This window comes from Erigeron canadensis, chromosome 8, assembly GCF_010389155.1.
Source record: "Erigeron canadensis isolate Cc75 chromosome 8, C_canadensis_v1, whole genome shotgun sequence".
Taxonomy (NCBI): domain Eukaryota; kingdom Viridiplantae; phylum Streptophyta; class Magnoliopsida; order Asterales; family Asteraceae; genus Erigeron; species Erigeron canadensis.
The window spans coordinates 3,989,017-4,010,553 of NC_057768.1; the positions used below are offsets into that span (position 1 = coordinate 3,989,017).

At 35.2% G+C, this 21,537-nt stretch overlaps 1 protein-coding gene and 1 long non-coding RNA gene across 4 annotated transcripts; both read right to left on the reverse strand.

Annotated features, from left to right (window-relative positions):
* Positions 1-529: 529 nt before the first annotated feature.
* LOC122580341 lies at positions 530-5,958 on the reverse strand. Of its 3 annotated transcripts, XR_006320776.1 has the most exons (7): positions 5,216-5,958; positions 4,847-5,106; positions 4,191-4,248; positions 3,426-3,740; positions 1,515-2,317; positions 1,005-1,124; positions 530-886 (listed from the first exon to the last, which is right to left on the reverse strand). It is a non-coding gene; the product is annotated as an uncharacterized LOC122580341 (long non-coding RNA). The 3 variants fall into 3 exon arrangements; XR_006320775.1 differs by lacking the exon at positions 1,515-2,317 and having other exon boundaries at positions 3,426-3,735; positions 5,216-5,951; XR_006320774.1 differs by lacking the exon at positions 1,515-2,317 and having other exon boundaries at positions 5,216-5,950.
* Positions 5,959-9,203: 3,245 nt separating this feature from the next.
* LOC122580340 (lysine-rich arabinogalactan protein 19-like) lies at positions 9,204-11,439 on the reverse strand. Its single transcript, XM_043752612.1, has 2 exons — positions 10,951-11,439; positions 9,204-9,427 (listed from the first exon to the last, which is right to left on the reverse strand). Exons 1-2 carry the CDS (start codon positions 11,383-11,385, stop codon positions 9,344-9,346), a joined length of 519 nt encoding a protein of 172 aa, XP_043608547.1. The 5' UTR covers positions 11,386-11,439; the 3' UTR covers positions 9,204-9,343.
* Positions 11,440-21,537: the final 10,098 nt, after the last annotated feature.

Genomic DNA, 21,537 nt, shown 5'->3' on the forward strand with positions numbered 1-21,537 from the left:
AGATGAAATAAGATTCCCGTGTCATCAACCACTTTACAATTGGTGGAGATATGATCAATGAACTTGACTCAACTACCATACATTTGGCAATTGGCAGGATTGACATCAATACCTTTCGCAAATAAATTAATAGAAGCGGGAAGGCAATCTTTTCTGAGTCCGTAGAAAGAGATTAATCTTTTTGGGTAAGAGGTTGTTCCAAATCATTTCCACATTGCTATTAGAAGGGAGCCAATACAGGTCCAAGGATTTACCCAAACAGGCAATGGAGAAATCATTTTTTACCACTTAGTTGCCACATCCGACTGTCATTGTCTTCTGAGTTTAGAACATCAGGAAGTCGGTCAATTATCTGTTGAAGCGAATCATATTCCCAATCGAATCTAAGCCCTTCTGGCCTTCTCCAGTATAATATAATTAACAAAATTTCATATCATGTCCTTAGGGTCACACCATTAGCAATATCAAATATAATAATAATTGGATCAATAGTTTTATGATACTTATCTTTACTCTTGGACTACACCACTACCAAAACCAAATTCATGTAACAAAACATACACAGATGTCTTTAAAGTTTCATTTTCTATATAAAAAAATACTGGAAAACGATTAATCGTAATATATAGTTATATACTATACATTAATCGTAACATATATATTGTATATAGATATTTCCTATCGGTTAAAGAAAACTAGAGGGAAACCCACGTGTTGCGACGACAATTTCAGTTCACACACAATACTTTGGTCGTTGGCATTGTGTAAGCTTTGCATTTTATTAGCTTGGGTACACTTCTATGGCTCCACACCGTCCAAAGAAAGGTCCATATGTTTTGAAAAACAGAGAATACTTCAAAGATGATCTCCATACCGTGGCAAGGTGCTGCATTTTATTTTAAGACTATGTGGATAATATTTATATGTTCACAAATTTCCCCAAAAGTTGACAAAAAGCTATAATTAGAAAAACTGAAAAAGGTACTGTATATGATAAAAATTACCAGGAGATGCAGAGAATGAAACATTAAATTTAGGGATGATGTTGCATACATCTTTAGTTCAAATCCGATAAACTTTCTTATATGTTTCCTCCGCTCCCTTGCCCAAAGTAGCTTGAGATACTGAAAAAATAACAAAATCTCGTGAGACATATTTCAAAGCCAAGTAAATAGAAAGTAACAAGATCAGTAAATAGAAACTTTAAATTAAATATGGTTACCTCCAATTGCCATCTGTAGCCTAAACACAAAAAGAAAATGACCATAACATATGTTATTAAAAAGCTATATAAATAACACATCGGTCCAAGTTTGTTTCAGACTTTCAAGAACTAAAAAGATAGTTATGATTCAAGACGACTGAATACAAGATTTCTCAAAGTTGGATCCTTATAAGTTTATAATTGTCCATAACTAGATAGAACTTTGTAATACAAACAAAGCTGGAAACATGGCAACAGATATTGGTTGGCAGAGTCTGAATGAAGATCTAGTTGTGAGTCAACATAAAACCTGCTAAGTTTCAATCTTTTATGGTTTCCTCTTGAAAGTGTAATTCTCTGGAGATGTACTTTCAGAGCCACCATGAGCTGAATATACTCATATTATTCCAGGTCATGGATACGTAAAAAAGTCAAACAATTATGCAATTGAAAATAGTCGCATCAGACGGGCATGATAAGAGATATAGTTATAGTGACAATTTCAACACAACAGTACCCTCAATCGACATAAATCTCCCATAATCTACAAGTTTGGTCAAAATAACACTTTCTTTATGAAGCGGGCTACTTAGATGATTAAACTTCTTTTCTTCACCACAAAAGATTAGTCTGCAAATTTAGTCATAGGCCACCTCAATTAATAAAGATGTCACATACGCATTAAACTAAATATCAGATCAATATATATGGAGGTGCGATATAACTATTTTGCCCTGTTAAAATAAACTGAAACTTTAATATGCATCCTGTAGTATACTAACTTGTGAATCCTGTGATGTATAGAGAAAAACGTCACGACGAATAATAAGTGTTCAGACATGGAAAATCAGACAAAGAAGCCATCTTTGACTGTTAAGTAAAGCCATTTATGAAAAAGTGGGATTGCATAGTTTTATTAGTATACAAAGAAGCAAAATCAGAGCGTTGAAATACGACGACATAAGTAATGCTTCTCTAAGCCTTTTTACTAAACAAACCTAGCTTATAAATGCTTATCTACCAAATCAGGAAACGAACTGAAGGTTCTTCTCTAACAAATCATGAATTCTTGCATTGAGTAGTTTATGAAATTCATCCTTGTGTAGCAAAGCACTGTATGCACATTAAAATTAGCAATTTTGTTACTTCCCATAAGGAAATAATTGACAGCTCAAAAAGTTACAGCTCTAGAATCTATTATAAATTTGGAAAATGCTAAGGTTGTAGTTAACGTGCATAAAAAAATTGTATCTTTCATATCAAAAGCCCACACCCTGAAGTTTATGGGAAGTAATACAACTATTTTATGTACCTTAACTACAGCCCTCAAGGCTGTATTTAGCAAGACCCTATAAATTTATATATGTTCCACATATTGATATAATCCATCTTTAGAAGATCCTAATCGGCTAGCCAAGTTACCAACACTTACCAACACTGACTATTATAATAAAAAAAGGGGTTGTAAAATCAAACCATCTTCAAAACAAGATACTGAAATACTACCCACTTTGGTAACAATATACACCAAAAAAAGACACCCACAATCTAGCATTATCATACAACTTCCATTTAGCATGCGGAAACAGGCAATTAACTTCTTATTTCTCAATTTTGATATCAATGATAGTACAAACCTTAATCCTAAGAAATGATATAGGTCATGCGTGCAACTTCGTTTTATAAACATTCCACTTTGTCCAACAAAAAATATGTGATCTTGCAAAAAAGTTATAATATATGAATATATAGTTATGTTTCTGACACATAAGGATAAAAAAGAAGGCACATATACAACTATACACCACACAACAAAAAAGATAGCATTCACTATTAATCAAATGCCCAAGCAACCATAATGATATTAAAGTCTACAATTTAATAGTTCCTTGAGCTATATATTACCTATAGGGGCAGACTGGATGAATTGGGTAATCGGTCAAAATAAGTAACTTTGTTGGTTGTAAGTTGTAACAGTTAATTTATTTTTTTTTCTTTCAGAAAAACAGTGTGTTAAAAGTGAACACAGAAATAATATTTTAACAAGGTAATTATTTTCATACAACTTGACATAAGTGCTTCACGTCAAGTTGTCAGGCTAACCAATCCAATACGTGCAAAAACTAAACCATTTTGGATGCATCAGAGTCATCCAATTTGCCATCAGAGCTTATGCAGATGAAAGATAAAAAACGGCAGATGCAAGGACGGAGAAACATACCGAAGGCGTTTCCAATTTCTTTTCCATCTCTAAAATTAGTACGACAGCATCACAGAAAACCATAAGGGTATAAATTGTTTCTGGGAAGTAAAACTGGCCCTCGTCCCTGGATGATGTATTCACAATCTTGATCTGAGGAAAATAATCAAATACAACATACTGCTTGATAACAGAGAAGGTGGCAGATATCAGAGACTGACTGGAAAACGGTCGCAGCCGATGAGGCTATAACAAACCAATATATCGTTTTGGGTTTCAACTTACAAAACCAATCACCATTATCATCCAGGTGCTGGATCAAGTAATCTGTCTGTCCTGCATATGTAAGGATACATAAAGGATTATAAAGCTGATCTGTGAGCAGTCAATGAGCGTTATCAGCACTATTTTATGTGAACCAAACTAATGATAAGTACAGGTACCAATGTGCCGACTACTTACAAATACGTCGAATCGGGTTAAACAAAAAAGATAGGTAACTAGAAGATGAGTCAAATGGGACGTACAGGTTGAAAGTTTGCCCAGGGTGTATAATAAGAAAACCTCATTGCATAATTTGGCAACGCAAGATAGAATTTCTAAATAATAAGTACGTTGCTAAAAACTATGAAGTTTAAAGTACAAAATTGTTTTGGCTTAACTCCTGCTTTGACCTGTACGAAAATGGTACTAGATATTTAATTCATACGAAGGACCAACTTCAACCAATTACCCAACCTGTCCACTTTCCCACCTCTGAAGTGAAAACCAAGAGAAACGGAATACCTGAATGGATAGGATGGCCTGTCAAAATGACCAAGGTCAGGAAAGTAAGCTTCAGCACCTGATTACAAAACGGATAGGAAATACTCCATTTCAGTAATCAATGGTTTGCGTACATTCATGTGCTTTCACGCTCTCCATAAAATAAAAAAATGATTATTTTACTCAGGTTATATAGCATGTAAGAAACTCTATAGCTTCTGATAACATGTTATATAGCTGAACTGACTAACATTATAGATTATTGAATCGCAAACTATTGTTACAAAAGCAATATTATTACATAATATTATAAATCAATGAATGAAACTTTTTAGTACATATGCACGGTGGGGTTCATTTTCTACTAAAGAACATGAGACCACCTAAATAAGTAAATAACATGTGTTTAATATATGTGAAATTTCAATAACATGTGATATCGCAAAACTTTCAGATTTGAATGAATCAGGACCATTCAATTTTTGATCAAAGGGCCCAGATTGGTAGCCTTGGTCTCAACTTTTTTAGTGGTTTCCAATGAACTCAGCCCATGTATGCACGAAAAGTTTAAGCACTTTCAACCCATTCAATCAGGTTGAGAATTAAACAATAACCCAACTGACATAATCATGATGTTTACCTCAATAGTAATTGATGACACATTTCAGAAAACTCACCTGTTATGCACAGGACCATACCATCAAGCAACAACCAGCCCTCACGACCATTCCTCGGGGAGAACTGGAATATGTAATGGGGTGATATTGCCTTGAAAATTGTAGGGTAATGGCAGATGATATTATCAATACCGATAAGGAAGTAGTCAATGTCCATGCACCCATGATGAGGGGGAACAGAAAGCTCACTCGTGCAGTACCATATCTTTAGAGCAAAAACAGAACAATACGAACTACTTCAGAGAGGGCTTCCACCAGATCTGAAAATTCATTTGCAAAAAGCATAAAAATGGTTGAAGCACTTTATAAATGTAAAAAATGCACTTGACTAAAAGGAAATTAGATTTTTATGTATGTCTTTGGACTTACATTTGCTGAACTTTGGAAAAGGAAACCTGATGCCATCCTTTGCCCAAACCCCTTAATTTCAAAGAAGAAAAAAGCACAAAAGGTCTTTATAAGATGTAACATGCATGGCACCCCCAAATCTATGAAAATATAACCTTTTTTTCTTTTTCGGGGGTTTATGATAGAGGTATATCAGCAAACCTGAGATAGCAGGGGTGAGTATGCCATCACGGATTAACATACACATGCCAAGTATTGCTATAAAAAAACAAAATCCTCCTAGCAATCAGACTCCTCTCAAAAAAGTGTTGATGCAAGCTATTATTACGTGAAAGGCTTGATCGGGAACTAAACGCATAAAAGGTCATCCAAGAAGGCCACTTTTATGATGTGAGTTAGTTGCTAAACAAGTTTATGTGTATACATGTTCCTAGTCTCTAGTGGTATGCAAACCCCAAAACAATGTAGAGACACAATTTTATAAGAAAACAATACACTTTGACCACCTTATCCGACTTCAACATTTCGGCCTTTTGATGCCCTAAGTAGGTACTCCAGTTGCACCTCACCAATGAGAAAGATACACCAGAGCTCCAAATGCAAACCAAATGGAGGACTCATGGGAGTGATCATATACGACTACGTTAAACATCTAAACGTTGCAACATTATAGTGTTAATCAGTTCAGCTAAAGGTCTTCATGGCTAAATTCTTATTCATTAACCCAATCAAACTTAAGTACGTGGTACCCAAAGACAGATGTTCATAGCCTTGGTCCGGTCCTTGCGGAGGGGTTAGTCGGGATCAACGAGATCACTTAACGTGAAGAAGCATTGGATTCAAGCAAATTACTAAACCACATACACATACTACTAGCACAACACTTCGATTTTTTCAATTAAATATGTGTATACAAAATAATCTGAGCTATTAACTTAAATACTAAATAAAATATATACAAAAAACAGAAACAACTCAACTAATGATAGATACTTGAAATTTTCGATTTCAAACTGAAGGAAATGGTAAAGTTCAAAAAACAAAAAACAAACTAACTAATCTTTGGAATCTTTGTTGCCGAGTCGATAAATGATACGACCTCTGGTAGAATCATACCGACTTACTTCAATTTTGACTCCATCTCCAGGGAGTATCCGTATAAAACTAGTTCGGATCTTTCCAGAAACATAACCTAAAATGATATCGTCATTATTATTATTATCCAAACGAACCCGGAACATGCCGTTGGGAAGCGATTCGGTAACTAAACCTTGATGAATCCATTTTTCTTCTTTCGTTTTAGGTTTAGAAGACTTGCTTCGTTTTGGTTTTGCCTGAACAGCGGTTATGGCGAGAGGTTTGTATGTGTAACTATTGGAGAAAATGGACGGCCGGAAGTGTGTGGGCAGAGTATCCCGGTTGATAGTAGTAATAGGGTGAGAGATGGCTGGCGACTGTAGCCAATAATTTACACACGTCGCCATTGATTGATATATCGTTCTACTGTTATTGTCTAAGAATAAGATATCAAAAAATTTCAAGAAAAGTACAGCAGGGCCAAGCGAATCGGAAAACGGATGATTTATGACTGAGGTGCGGTTGTTTGAGCTTCAGAATAGGCGAGCCGGCAGGGTGGTGCTATTTTATGTTTGGTTCATTGGAAAAGTAGTAAATAGTAATGGGTGCGGACGTGCGGTTGTTTGGACCTAATTATTTTGGCCTAATTTTCCAAAAAGTTAGAGTTAAAGATATGAGTTTATGTCTATGTTAACAACGCCAAAAACGGGTTTTGGTCAACGGCGATCAAAAATCAGTTTTGACTTAATTGAAATCGGTTTGGAAACCGGTTGTGCTTAAAAGATTGACTCATTTTTTTCGGTTTGTTTTTCTTAAAAACCGAAGCCGATCGATATGGAACCGGTAAAAAAACGGTTTTATAAACCGAAAACTAGAACTTATTTGAAACTGAAGACTTTTCCAAAATAAGAATCGGCTTAGGAGAAACCGTTTTTTTTTTCCCAGTTTTTCAAAACCTGTTCTCCTAAAATTAGTGTTTCAGGCAATGTCAATGCCACCATTATTTTCCCAAAAATACCCTCCAACTAGGACGATTGAGAACAATAGAGGGAACCGGGTCACTCTTTTTTAAGAATATTTTTAAGAAAATCAAGATAACTGAAAAACCTAAACCAAAATATTGTCTTTGGTGACAACATAGTCAGGCCCCTTGAGATATTAACAAATGCAATTTCATATTTGTGAAATTGACAGTGCAAAGGTTTTTGCTTGAAAAAGCAACATACAAAAAACGGTTAACCTTAGCAATAAAAATTTGTCATGATCCAAATATGATTTTGTAGACACCTTCAATACATCTTTTTAAAGTCGTCTACCATGAAGTTTGAACAAGTGAGATGCATAAAACAAGTCATAATGCTTAGATATATAGTCTCTCGATTTGCTTTAATTGGTGCACTTCTAAGACCAAGTAGTTTTATCAAGTTTTCAACTGGCCCAACTTATGCATATATATCTTTTGACACTTGATGCTTTTTATTTTTTGCCCAAAAATGTGTATTTACTCAAACAAATAAGAGCGTTACAATACTAGACGATTAGGACATTCTAACTATAGAAAACATACAAACTTAAGATAAAAACAATACTTATACAAATGGAAATACTCTCATCTTTTATGACTCACTTAACCATTGCTCTAAAAAAAGTACAACCTTTTCACACCGGAGGTATTTTCTTTACTCTAACGCTACCCAATTTGTTTCTAAATTTAGGCCAAGTTCAAAGGAAGATGACATTAATACCACTTATTTCAGTAAATTTACCACATTCAAGCATTATTTACAGTTTGCTATAGCACTTATGGATGAACAGCCTTCACCTCATTACGCACATCAATATCTTCTCCACAAATATTCTTCGTATCATCATGGACTTTCTACAAACATCCTCGTTGTAGTAGCATGATTACTTGAGTTTGCGTTGTATACTTGCTTTTTCTTTGTACACACTCATTTTTGAAGGGTGCTAGGCCCTATATTTCTTTGTGCTTAAGTAAAGGAATTTCGCCACAAAATACTACTCTATAATGTTGTTTCTTCTAAAAGTATAATACAAAGCATATAAAAAGCATATATATTGGTTATTTGTTTAAAACAAATGAAAATCTATACTCCCTTATAATATGAATTGAGAGTTCTTAATTCAACATTTTTTTCTACCCAAAATATCCCTGTACACAAACAAAACCCTACATGCTCCTCATTTTCCCCTTTCTCTCCTCTGCCCACACTGAACACACACACAAACACAAATATCTAACCATAACCACCCACCATCGTTAATTACCGCAGTTCATTACCACCGCAACCATAAATCCCAAAACTATCTCCGTTTAGCCGCTGCAACACGTGAGCATGCATCTAGTCTTTTATAAAGTTTTTGTCAAATTTAAAAAACAAAATAATACGCTAAAAATATATATCTTGAGTCACCATAGTAATGAACTCGGTCACTATTTATAGTATTAATTTTGATGAATGTCAACAGGATGACGATAATATTGTGTCAAAAAAAATGTGTCAAATGCCAAATGAATTTTGAGTACATTCATCAATCATGAGTACTAACCGCTTACTACCTTAATCAAGTGTCTTGATTCTAACTAGGAAATCTCATTCAATAGCAGCAGGGGTTGCGGACTCGACTATACCACAACTTTTACCAATCTTACGAGTATTATACTCCGGTATGTACGTATGCCAGGCTCTGTTTTTTTTTTTTGAGCAAATTTATCATATCACATGAACGATTATTAGTAGTGTGACATCTTGTGCATCATCAAAAATTAAAGTTGCAAAAACCGTTTAGAAAGTTGTAAATTGTGTAGTTTGTAAATTCAACTATTATAAACTTGATCTTAAAAGATTATTGAAATGACATGATAATGATGATATTTTGTGGAAAAAAAAAAGTAGCAGCAAAGTATATATATCTATAAACCATCCAAGATTTTATATAATTTAAAATCTATATAAAATAATTACATATGTATTATTTGAGTATGTAAAACCAGATTAAAAGAACAAATTATACTCACCAAAGTATAAAATTATGTACATAAAATTATTTCTAGAACCAGCTGAAGATGGCTAAGCCCAAGGCTACATTGCCCACAACCAGCTGCACTTTGTTCAATTTCTCTGCTGCTCCATTCTGCACAAGTTTAAATGTGGTTTCACCACTTTTGTCACTCAGATTTCCCGGATGCATAAATTATATTGTAATAACTAGTATAGGAGTACATATAACAGCTTGTATCAACACCAATTATTACTATATCATTAATGGCGAGGCTTATGAACAGTGTCACGTGCCACGTAGTGCTGTTTTATTGGTCTCGCTTGTATCCCCGTTTTTTTCAGATTTTGCCATATCGGATTTCGTTAAGGTTATTTTTTGTTCGGTTTCTTTTGGTTTCCTACATAGTTTTTTTGCTTTTGTGTTTTCTTTCTATTGGTCCACCTATACCCCGCGTTTTTTCGGATTTTGTTATATCGGATCCCGTTAAGGTTATTTTTCTTTCGGTTTTTGTTGGTTTATTACATAGTTTTTTTGCTTTTGTGTTTTCTTTCTATTGGTTCATCGTATACCCCCCATCACTATTTAGATTTTGTCATTTTGGATCCCGTTTGGGGTTTTTTCTTGGTGTTCATCATAGTTTTTTGACTTTTGTGTTCTGAATTAATATATTGGAAACTTTTACACAAAATTTAATTTTTCCTTTGTTATTTCTATTTTCGTTAAGGTTATTTATCTTTTGGTTTTTCTTGATTTTTTGATACCTTTTTTTTGCTTATATGATCTCTTTTATTGGTTCATCATATACCCCGCATCACTATTTAGATTCTGACATTACGGATCCCATTTTGAGTTTTTTCTTTCGTTTTTTTTTTTTTGCATGGTTATCAATAGTCACCATGCTTATTAAAACTTGACACGTCGCATCGGCTATAAAGTGACACATCGCACGTTTCCTATAGTTTGGATTTTGCCACATTGCATCCTGTTTGGATTATGTCACGTCTTTTTCTTTTTTAGTTTTGTTTTTCCTTTTCGGATTTTTTATTACGGGTTACTTCTTTTGTTTTTTTCACACTTTTTGATTGTCATTCAACCTTATTGTGATACACCCCGTACCACTACTTTCATTTTGCTATATCGCATCCACCTGATATCTGTATTAATATATTAATATTTTTGTCATATCACATCCCGTTCAGGTTTTTACTACGGGTTACGTTTTGTTTTCTTGCATACTTTTAAACAAACATATTAATGACAAAATTATTTCTATTAAACTGTCGAAAATTCAAGGCATATATACTAAAATAACGAACCGTCCAAAATTTTCTAGTTGTATATGATTGTACTAATTTTTTTTGTCTTTACCATATTTTTACCTTGCATATATTAGCCAAAGTTGAAATACTCAATTTCGAATTTGGTATATATCAAGCCCAAAATGAATAGATCAAAAAAGTATCCAATAATTATTTTTTGAGAAAATTAAACGTACTCATATCAGCAAAGAGAAAAACGCAGTTTTAAAAAAACAGTCATTTAACAAACGCAAAATCTGTTTTAAAATGCAACTTTAGACAGCAACTAAAAATGACATAAAAAGCATCACATAAATAAATCAATTATTTCATTTAACCTGATAAGATATAAGTTACCTCGTCAGCAGCGACGGCAGAAGATGGTCCAGGAGAAGGAGAACCGATGCTGGTTGACGGAGCAACGTTGGGAGCAGGTGATCCCACAATTGCCGGTGCAGGTACAGGTACAGGTGCCGGCGCAATGTGCTTCTTTCCTTTCGTTTTCTTTTTGTGTGGCGGGGCTTTAACTGGAGACGATATCGGGGAGGCGGTTGGGGAACTCACTGGGGCCGCAACAGGAGACGAATTTGCTGGTTTTATGGCTGCGATTGGAGGAGCGAGGATGGGGCTAATTGCAGGAGATTTTGTGGGTGTATTTGTTTTTGTGGTATTTGGAGGTGAAGGAATGGGAGATTTGACTGTCGATAATGGAGAATTGGCCGGAGCTTGACCTCCAACGGCTGCGAATATGACGGCGATGAGGGCTATCACAAGGGTGCTTTTCTGATCCATTGTGTGGAGAGAAAGAGAGATTTTTAGAGAGTTAAAAAAGGAAGAAAGGAATTGAATAGCAAGAAGCGGCTCAAGAACACTACTATAATAAGAGCTTATGTAACATGCAGTCCATGGTGACATGGAAGTCAAAATCGTTTTTTTTTTCTTTTTTTTAATTTTGAATTTTTCTATTTTATCACATAGTCCTTATATCTATCTTCTACATCTATATTATAGATAAACAAACTACCCTTCCTTCTTTTCGACTTCTGACATTTAAAATATCCAAAATACCTTTAATTTTCAATATATTTTTAACTCACATACTAAATCTACTTAATATATCCCTAGAATACTTTGCACCCATATTTATCCAAACTATCTATCTTTTTATTAATTAATATAAATATAAATATTCCCACCTAATATCTTTATAATATTCTTAATAAAGTTATTTACAGAAGATATATCTCTTAACCATAAAATAACTACACTACTATTTACGTCAATTACTTTTAAATTAATAACCACATCGTTACCACCACCGCTACTAACATCACCCATTGCCATCATTGCCGCTGCATTGCGTGAATACCCATCTCGTACTAAAATGAAAGGGAATTAAAGTCCAAAAATGATATACAATCATTTGGCCAAAATATATGATTAAACCATTTAATTGGACATTTGTAACTTTTTAGTTAATTAGTTAATGTATTTTCTTCATTTGATTAATCCAAATGATTGAAACGGAGTAACTTTAATAATGAAAAACTCATAAATACAAGTCCTCATGAAATAAAAAACTCTATAAACTCTATAAAACTTTAAGTATCAAACACTACTAGAAAAAATACCTTTAATGACACCGATTGCGTGTCATAAAATGGGTCAGATGACACGCTTTTTGGTGTCATAAATCGACCTGTCATAAAGCTTTATGACACGCATTTCGCACGTCATGAATTTATGACACACTTTTATGACATACTTATATGACACGCTTTTATGACACACTTTCATGACACTTTTTTTGCGTGTCATGGTTCAAATTTAAAAATTTTTTTTTTTTCTTATAAAATTGCTAATATCCACAAATTAAATTACAATTAATCTCATAATACAAATAAATACACAAATAACAAAAGAGCACATTTCATATATATCAAAACAATATGTTTCATACAACCACAAGTTATTTAAAAACCGAACACAAATTACAATAAATCAAACATGTCTAAGCTACGTTGTGCAGGAACCTCAAAATCAGCCGGAAGCCTGGAAAATTGGACATTATATGTAAGTGCTAATACCGCACCTCTAACCTGCAAATTATATTAAGAAATTAAGCCTGTCACAGGAAGACGATGCCTCAAAGATCATCACAAAAATACTATGTACTGCAAGTTCCAGAATCGAGAGTTTACCCTTCCATATCCGCACTGAAAGTTCCAGAATCGAGCATTTTATGTTTTTCTCTTTGGATTTCATCAACTCTGTGTAAAAACAAATAAAGGGTGTTTAAAAAACCTTAACTTAACAAACTATCTAGCTATCAAACTCCAAAGCAGCATAATAACAAGCGAGGGAGCTACTAAACTAAAGATTTCACAAATAAATTCAACATAGGATTAAAAAGGTCAAATGAGTCTCTCATAAACCGTAGGATATGATAATTTAACTTTGTTGCAGCTAGTGTGAAATTGATTTTTTGACTATAATTAATCAAAACTTAGAATTTAGCTAGCGAGCAATTGCTCTATCTGCACCATGCAATCAATGCCTGGAATGTCAAGCCCATGTGCTTGACTGGTTGTAAAGCTACTCTCAAATCCTCCTCCAGTTCCTGTTGTTGATGCAGTTAATGATGCGGCTGTTGATGCTACTATATTTGGTGCTTCAGCAGGACTAGCCTCTGGTGCACTACAGTCTCCAAATTCCATCTTTGGTTGTACAATAATCAAGTTATAAAAGTCAAATCATACTGTTGATGTGTTAGTTTCATTTATGCTAATGAAAAGAGTATCGAGATTTTACTGATTAGCGTTACATATATGATGCATACCCTGCATGAGTCAATGCGGTCACAACCACAAACTAGCTGCCCATTAGCAAAATCTATAGCAGCCGGTGCACCTCCACCATCACTCCTCTACGAAATTCCATAAAACGTGACAGTTTAGTATCTTGATCATTTCATGCTTAGGCTAAAGACTACTTTATATTTATTAAATGACATGGAAAATACCTTGTAATAATCAACAGCAATGAAATTTAGAGGTGAATACTACCAACCGCTGGTCCTCATGGATCATAAAGTCAACAGTGGGCCAATCACTACCATTATCTGGCATGCGAGATACTGGAACCAAAACTTGAAAACTGAAAATCTTCAAATATTGTTATGACTGGAGATACTGGAACCAAAAAAATTTGAGCAGAATTTGTTGGAATAAACATGGTTTGATTCAAGGGAAAATACTCACCAGATGATCCTGTGGAACCTGTAAAGGCATTAAACATGTTTGCCATTGATTTCGGGTTCCCAAAACAAGGTGATTGAGTTAGGATGAGATGGGTAATTCGGTTGTGATGTTTTGCACGAATTTGAGAGGAGTAAACACACGAATTTGTGTGGGATTATGTGTGTGTGATTAACCTTAACTTAGGGTTAATTACCCTCTATTTATAATGAGAGTAATTACACTTACCACCCTTTAGTAATTACACATTCAACCCCTGTGGTGTTTAATGTGTATACCATTAGTCCTCTTATTTACAATCACCTAATGGGAAACCATATTCTACGTCTCTAAGAGTAAATACGCTCATCATATATTTACCTAGACACAGGGATTTCATTATCGTCAATTATCATATCAGGAATGATACATGATCAGTGACGGTCACACTAACGTGGTTCCAACATTCTCCCACTTGACCGAGCGATCGTTTATCTATGAGTAATTAAATAAGTTCCGGAATAATACTCATTTTGTTTTAAACCGAAATCATAGCCAATAAGTACAGTCGTAGAGAAGAACATCAACTCAGGACCCCCACTAGTCAAACTACGACTCAAATTTAAAACTAATAAGCAATGATCAATTGACGAAGACAAATTTTGTCACAATAATGTCAATACACCAATATGAGTACTCAAAGTGTAATTAATAAACAAACAAAATCTGAATAAGGAGTAAAATTTTTAAACAATAATACTAATGACCAAATAAGTACAATATGTTATTAAATTAAACTAAGTCTTTAGTAAGCTCCATCTTCAACACGTGTCCTACGAAGATATTAGGAGGAAGACCTTTGGTCATCAGATCCGCTAGCATGTCATTTGTACTTATGTACTCAATACAAAGAACATTTTCCTCGACCCGTTCGCGTACAAACAGATACTTTGTATCGAGATACAGCCCAGCGCCAGTCGAACTGTTACTTTTCAAGAAAGTTACGGCAGCTGAGTTATCACAATAAAGCTTCAATGGTCTAGAAATGGAGTTGACGACTTTGAGTCCACTGACCAGATTCCTAATTAACATCCCCTGGCAAGTAGCATTATAAACGGCAATGTATTCAGCCATCTTGGTAGACGTTGCAGTCAGTTTCTGCTTGACTCCGCCAAGAGATAGGTCCGCCAGCTAACATGAAAATATACCCAGAAGTAGATTTCTTATCTTCCTTGCTTTTGGCAAAGTCGGAATCGGAATAACCTACTACTTATAGATTGTCACTTCTTTTATATGTTAGTTTGTAGTCTTTGGTCCCTTGCAGATATCGTAGAACTTTCTTAGCCGCTTTTCAGTGTGCTAATCCAGGATTAGATAAGTAACGCCCTAGCATACCGGCAATATAAGCAATATCTGGACGAGTACAGACCTGAGCATACATAATGCTCCTAACTACTGATGAGTAAGGTATCATTCTCATTTGCTCCTTTTCAATCTCAGTGCTCGGACTTTGGAAAGTACCGAATACATCTCCTTTAACTACTGGAGCTATAGTGGGTGCGCAATGTTGCATGTTATAGTGTTCTAAAATCCGCTCAATATAGGCCCTTTGAGAAAGACCTAAACTACCATTATGCCTATCCCTATGTATTTCGATACCTATAACATAAGAGGCATCACCGAGATCTTTCATGTCGAATTTCTGCGAAAGCATCCGCTTTGACTCATGCAACATATCCAAGTTATTACTTGCTAGTAGAATATCGTCTACATACAAAACAAGGATTATAAAGTTACTCCCACTGATCTTGAGATAGGTGCATTGATCCACTTGATTCTTTATGAAGTCTTGTTCTTTAATAACTTCATCAAACTTAAGGTACCACTGCTCGATGCTTGCTTCAACCCATATATGGATTTCTTTAACTTGCAGACCATGTGCTCTTTACCTTTTGGAATGAATCCTTCAGGTTGCCACATGTATACGTCTTCTTCCAAGTCTCCATTTAAGAAAGGTGTTTTGACATCCATCTGATGTAACTCAAGATCAAAGTGAGCTACTAGTGCCATAACGATCCTTAAAGAGTCTTTACGAGACACGGGAGAAAAAGTCTCTTGATAATCGACTCCAGCCTTCTGAGTATAGCCTTTCGCAACCAATCTGGCCTTATAGCGTTCGACGTTTCCTTTTGGGTCTAATTTGGTTTTGAAGACCCATTTGCAACCAACAGTTTTGGATCCTTCAGGAAGTTCAACCAATTCCCAAACGTCATTATGCTGCATGGAATTAAGCTCTTCAATCATGGCTTCATTCCACTGAGTGGCCTGATCACTATTAATGGCTTCTTTATAGGAGGTAGGATCAATAAGCTTTCCAACATCCTCAACTTCAGTGAGATAAGTAATGAAGTCATCAAAATTAGTGGCCCTACGTGACCTCGATGATCTCCTGAGTTGATTTTCGGGATTTTCGGAAGATCCTTCAGCATTAGTGGTCTCATGATTAATATTAGGAGGAGTTGGATCAATGACATTCGGAGCAGCGTTTTGTACAAGAGGAGTTATCGGAGGAGTAATAATAACCGAGGAATCGTTTCCCCCCGCTTCTTGTACTTCTTGCAAATCGAAGTTATGATTTGTCGTGCTCCCACTGATCTCTGAGTTCTCTAGGAACGTGGCATGCTGTATATCACTGATGCGAGTAGTGTGGGAAGGACAGTAAAACCGATAACCTTTTGAGTTATCCGGATAACCGACAAAGAAACATGTAATAGTCTTAGGATCAAGTTTCTTTAAGTTAGGGTTATAAAATTTAGCTTCGGTAGGACAGCCCCATACTTTCATATATCTAGGACTCGGTTTCTTCTCTGTCCAAATCTCATGAGGAGTTTTAGGGACAGATTTAGAAGGAACTCTATTGAGTATATGAACGGCTGTTTTTAAGGCCTCAGTCCAAAGGAAAGTAGGTAAGTTAGTGTTAGCAAGCATACTTCTCACCATGTCCATTAGGGTTCTATTTCTTCTTTCAGCAACACCATTTTGTTGAGGGGAACCAGGTATGGTGTATTGGTTAATTATGTCATGATCCTTACAAAAGTCATGGAAAGGACCAGCGGCTTGACCAACGTCAGTATGTCTACCATAATACTCACCTCCTCTATTTGATCTTACAACTTTAATTTTATGTTCAAGTTGGTTTTCAACCAAAGTTTTAAAAATCAATAAAAGTTTGCAAGGATTCAGACTTTTCCTTAATCAAATAAAGGTGCATATAACGTGAATAATCATCAATAAATGTAATAAATGAAGTATGTCCTGTAATGGAAGCGGGATAGGGGTCACTTATATCAGTATGAATTATTTCCAACAAGTTGGAACTTCTGGTGGCTCCTTTCTTAGTCCCTTTAGCCATTTTGCCTTTGAGGCATTGAATACATGTTTCAAAATCACTAAAGTCAAGAGATGGTAAGATTCCATCCTTTACGAGTCGTGTCATGCGATCTCGTGAGATGTGACCAAGACGTTTATGCCACAACATGGAGGAATTCTCTTGTTGCTTAAGTGATTTTGTCCTTGTTTTAGTTATATCATCAACATTAAAAGATAACAAAGATTGTGAGAAATTATGATCTAGTTCTAATTTATACAGCAATCCATCCAAGAAACCACGACCAAGCAATTCATTATTAAGAGTAATAGTAATCTTGCCGAAACCATGAATTATTACAAAACCTTCTATGTCTAGTCTAGAAATAGATACGAGGTTTCGAGTAATTCTCGGTACATATAAGGTATCTACTAGTCTAATACATTTTCTAGTGCTCATATGTAAAATATAAGTTCCCATGGCTTCGACATCTAAAAGATCACCACTTCCAACTCTAAGTTTTCTTTGGCCCTTTGGTAGCTTCTGGATTGTATGGAATCCCTGCATTGAGTTAGTCACATGAACCATAGAACCAGAGTCACCCCACCATGTATTAACAGGAACATCAGTAGTAAAAGAATCAAATATTACATAAAGTACGTTACCTTTCTTAGCTAGTCATTCCTTGAACTTAGGGCAATCTTTCTGAACAGGCCCTTGAGTACGACAGAACTTACATTTGATGTTGAAGACATTAGAGCTAGAGGCAACTACACCAGGACTGATCTTTGAAGCTTTCTTTCCAGTCTTGTTACTGTTGTTACCCTTCCTCTTCTTAGAATTAGCAGTGGTAGTAAGGTGAACAGCTTCAGGTTTCTCGAGCTTAAGGCGATCCTCTTCTTGTTGACACATTGCAATTAGTTCACTCATCTTCCATTTATCTTTCTGAGCATTATAGTTAATTTTGAAGGCATCAAATTGAGCAGACAATGATGTCATTATGAAATGCACAAGAAAATTATCAGAGACTTCCATTTCGAGAGTCTTAAGCTTGTTCTCCATGTCACTCATTTTCATTATGTGTTCACGGACACCGCCACTTCCATCATATTTCAGAGTAAGCATCTTTAGCATTAAGCTGCTTGCATGCACTTTAGACGATCCCTTGAAGTAATCCTCAACAGATTTGAGGTAATCTTTGACTTTGTCAGACTCAGCGATAGCTCCTCGAAGACCAAGGGGAATAGAGTTCTTGACCGTCATAAGTGATAACCGATTCGCCTTGTCCCACTTCTCAAATGCTGCTTTCTGTTCTGCAGTAGAGTTCGCAATAATAGCAGCGGGTTCATCATTACGAATGGCATAGTCAAGGTCAAGGTACCCCAGAGTAAGATCTAATTGATCTTTCCAAGCAGTGTAGTTTGCACCGGTAAGTGGCTGAATGCCAAGAGTAGGTGCTACAGTGGAAATAAGGATGATATAGATTTAGGATACAAGTAATTGAAGATTAATAAAGTAATGCCTAAAACTAAGGGCAATTAGATTATAGTGACATAATTAGCTATCTAAAGCAGACTAAGCAATATCTATAAAACTAATGGAACTAAAGTAATGCCTAAACTTAACTAAAGGCTAATAATAATGTTCCTTATAATAACATAATTAAATATCCAAGGCTTATTAAGTAATGTCTCTAAAAGTAATGGAACTAACGTAATGCCTAAATACGTAAGAGGCTAAAGTAATGTTCCTAAAAGTAATGAGACTATGACCATTATACTAATGAAGCCAGTGATAGGTAACCTATTGTAAACACCAAAACAATAAGTTGACATAAGGCTCTACTTAGATTTACATCACCTTTGGGCAGAAGTAACTAATATCTAAGTACACATGAGCATTAGGGTCATGCGGCACAACGCTTATCTTTTGACCTTTGGGCACAAAATTAAGAATCGTGTATCTTATGCATGAAAGATATTCCTTTTAGCACACAAAGTGTATTAAATCACCTTTGGGCAGAATCAATATACTTAGTGTTCATTATCCAAAAGGAAAAGAACGCACCATGAGAATCATATTTGACCTTTGGGCACAAATGATGAAACCATGTACATTAGTGCGAAGCCCCCACACATTACGGGGGTCCGGGGGCAGCACCCCTGGGATCGACCAAAAATTTTTACCCTTAAAGTGCTATGGTAAAAATGTCTCAGAGAAAATAATTTTCGAAAATAAGAGACAAATTTAGCCACAAAATTATAAGGTAAAATTAGTAAGCACGAGTTCATTCATCAGCTAAAATCATCTTTAGTTTAATACGAACTTAAGTTATAACTCGTGAATAAGTGAGCACAAAGTAGACCATAAGTTCGTGATGATGTAAGCACGAAGGTAACATAAGTCAACACGATGTTCGTGTGATGACGTCAGCACGAAGAAGTCATAAGTCTACACGAAGTTCGTGATGATGTCAGCGTGAAGACAATCTGGTTCGTGTAATGACGTCAACACGAAGTAGTAATGAGTTCGTGTGAAGATAGCTGAGTTCGTGCGAAGATAGTTGACTTCGTGCGAAGACATGAGCGCGAAGGTGGTGCAGAAACTGTGATGACGTCAGCACGAAGTAGTTTTGAGTTCGTGATGATGTCAGCACGAGTTTCTTCATTCTGCAGCTTCTAAGTTCGCGTAAAACCCTCGAAACGAACCAAAAACATAACAGGACTTCGTAACGCGGCTCTGATACCACATGTTGGAATAAACATGGTTTGATTCAAGGGAAAATACTCACCAGATGATTCTGTGGAACCTGTAAAGGCATTAAACATGTTTGCCATTGATTTCGGGACAAGGTGATTGAGTTAGGATGAGATGAGTAATTCGGTTGTGATGTTATGCACGAATTCAAGAGGAGTAAACACACGAATTTGTGTGGGATTATGTGTGTGTGATTAACCTTAACTTAGGGTTAATTATCCTCTATTTATAATGAGAGTAATTACACTTACTACCCTTTAGTAATTACACATTCAACCCCTGTGGTGTTTAATGTGTATACCATTAGTCCTCTTATTTACAATCACCTAATGGGAAACCCTATTCTACGTCTCTAAGAGTAAATACGCTCATCATATATTTACCTAGACATAGGGATTTCATTATCGTCAATTATCATATCAGGAATGATACATGATCAGTGACGGTCACACTAACGTGGTTCCAACAGTATTTCTTCCCAAATCTGGAATGGTTTTGTTGAGGTACTTGGGAGATAAAAAACCGACTGAGTCAAAAGCTATTACTAGAAAACTGATTTAGCTCTGTATGGTGAAGGGAACTTGATGTCAGTAACACGAACAATACTTCTGCACCATGCTTCAGTGTTACATCAGTTTGCTCATATCATATTGTTCCACACCCCATGCTTCAGGGTCATTCTGTTTTGTCAACTAAGATACTATTGAGCAAGTTTCAGTCCCAACATGCATGATGTTACCATAGATTTTTAAAAATCTATAGCTTTTTTTTAAATCTTTTTTTTTTTTTTAACTTTGACCAGTTTTCTACCTCATTTCCACTTCCATACATCTCTCTTTTATAACCCATGAAACCGTTGTTTGTTGTACGAGTAATTATTAAACTTGGCTTCCATATATGAAGCTGTTTAATTTGGCAGGCCGTTTTTTGGCTGAATGTGAGAATTTTGCAAGTACATCTCTTTTCATTATACTGTTGAAATCATACAATGCTTAATTCATGTTATGAAAATATTAAGTTCATTAAAATGCTTAATACATGTATTGAAAATACAAGTTTGCAAAACCTTGCACAAATTTAGAAAGGATAGTGATATACAGTTATACGCCACCAAATTTTGACAATACATTATCAGATGTACTTTACCTTGTTATACAATACAAAACTATAAAACACGATTGGTGGTGTACGCATTCGGTGTACATATTGCTTCCCATTGGAAAACAACTTGTTATTGAAGATTTGAAGTTATATTAGCTCATAGATTGGTCGATGACATTCACTAGTGACATTTTTTACAAGTCGACACGAATATATAACAAAATTTGAACTTTAATACATTTAGTAGCATGTATGAAACAAATTGACAAATAACACAATGCAAATTTCTAACTCGTCACTGTAAATAATGTTGCATTTATTCACACTTTTCGTTAGCGTGAACAAATTAAAAATTTTGTCACGCTTTTATGTATGTAAAAATATATAGAACTAAAAGTGTATAGAAATTTCTCCACACTAAAAAGTGTGTAGAATTAAAAGTTCACACTTCTTAGTGTGGATTTTCATAATTATTTTGTAACA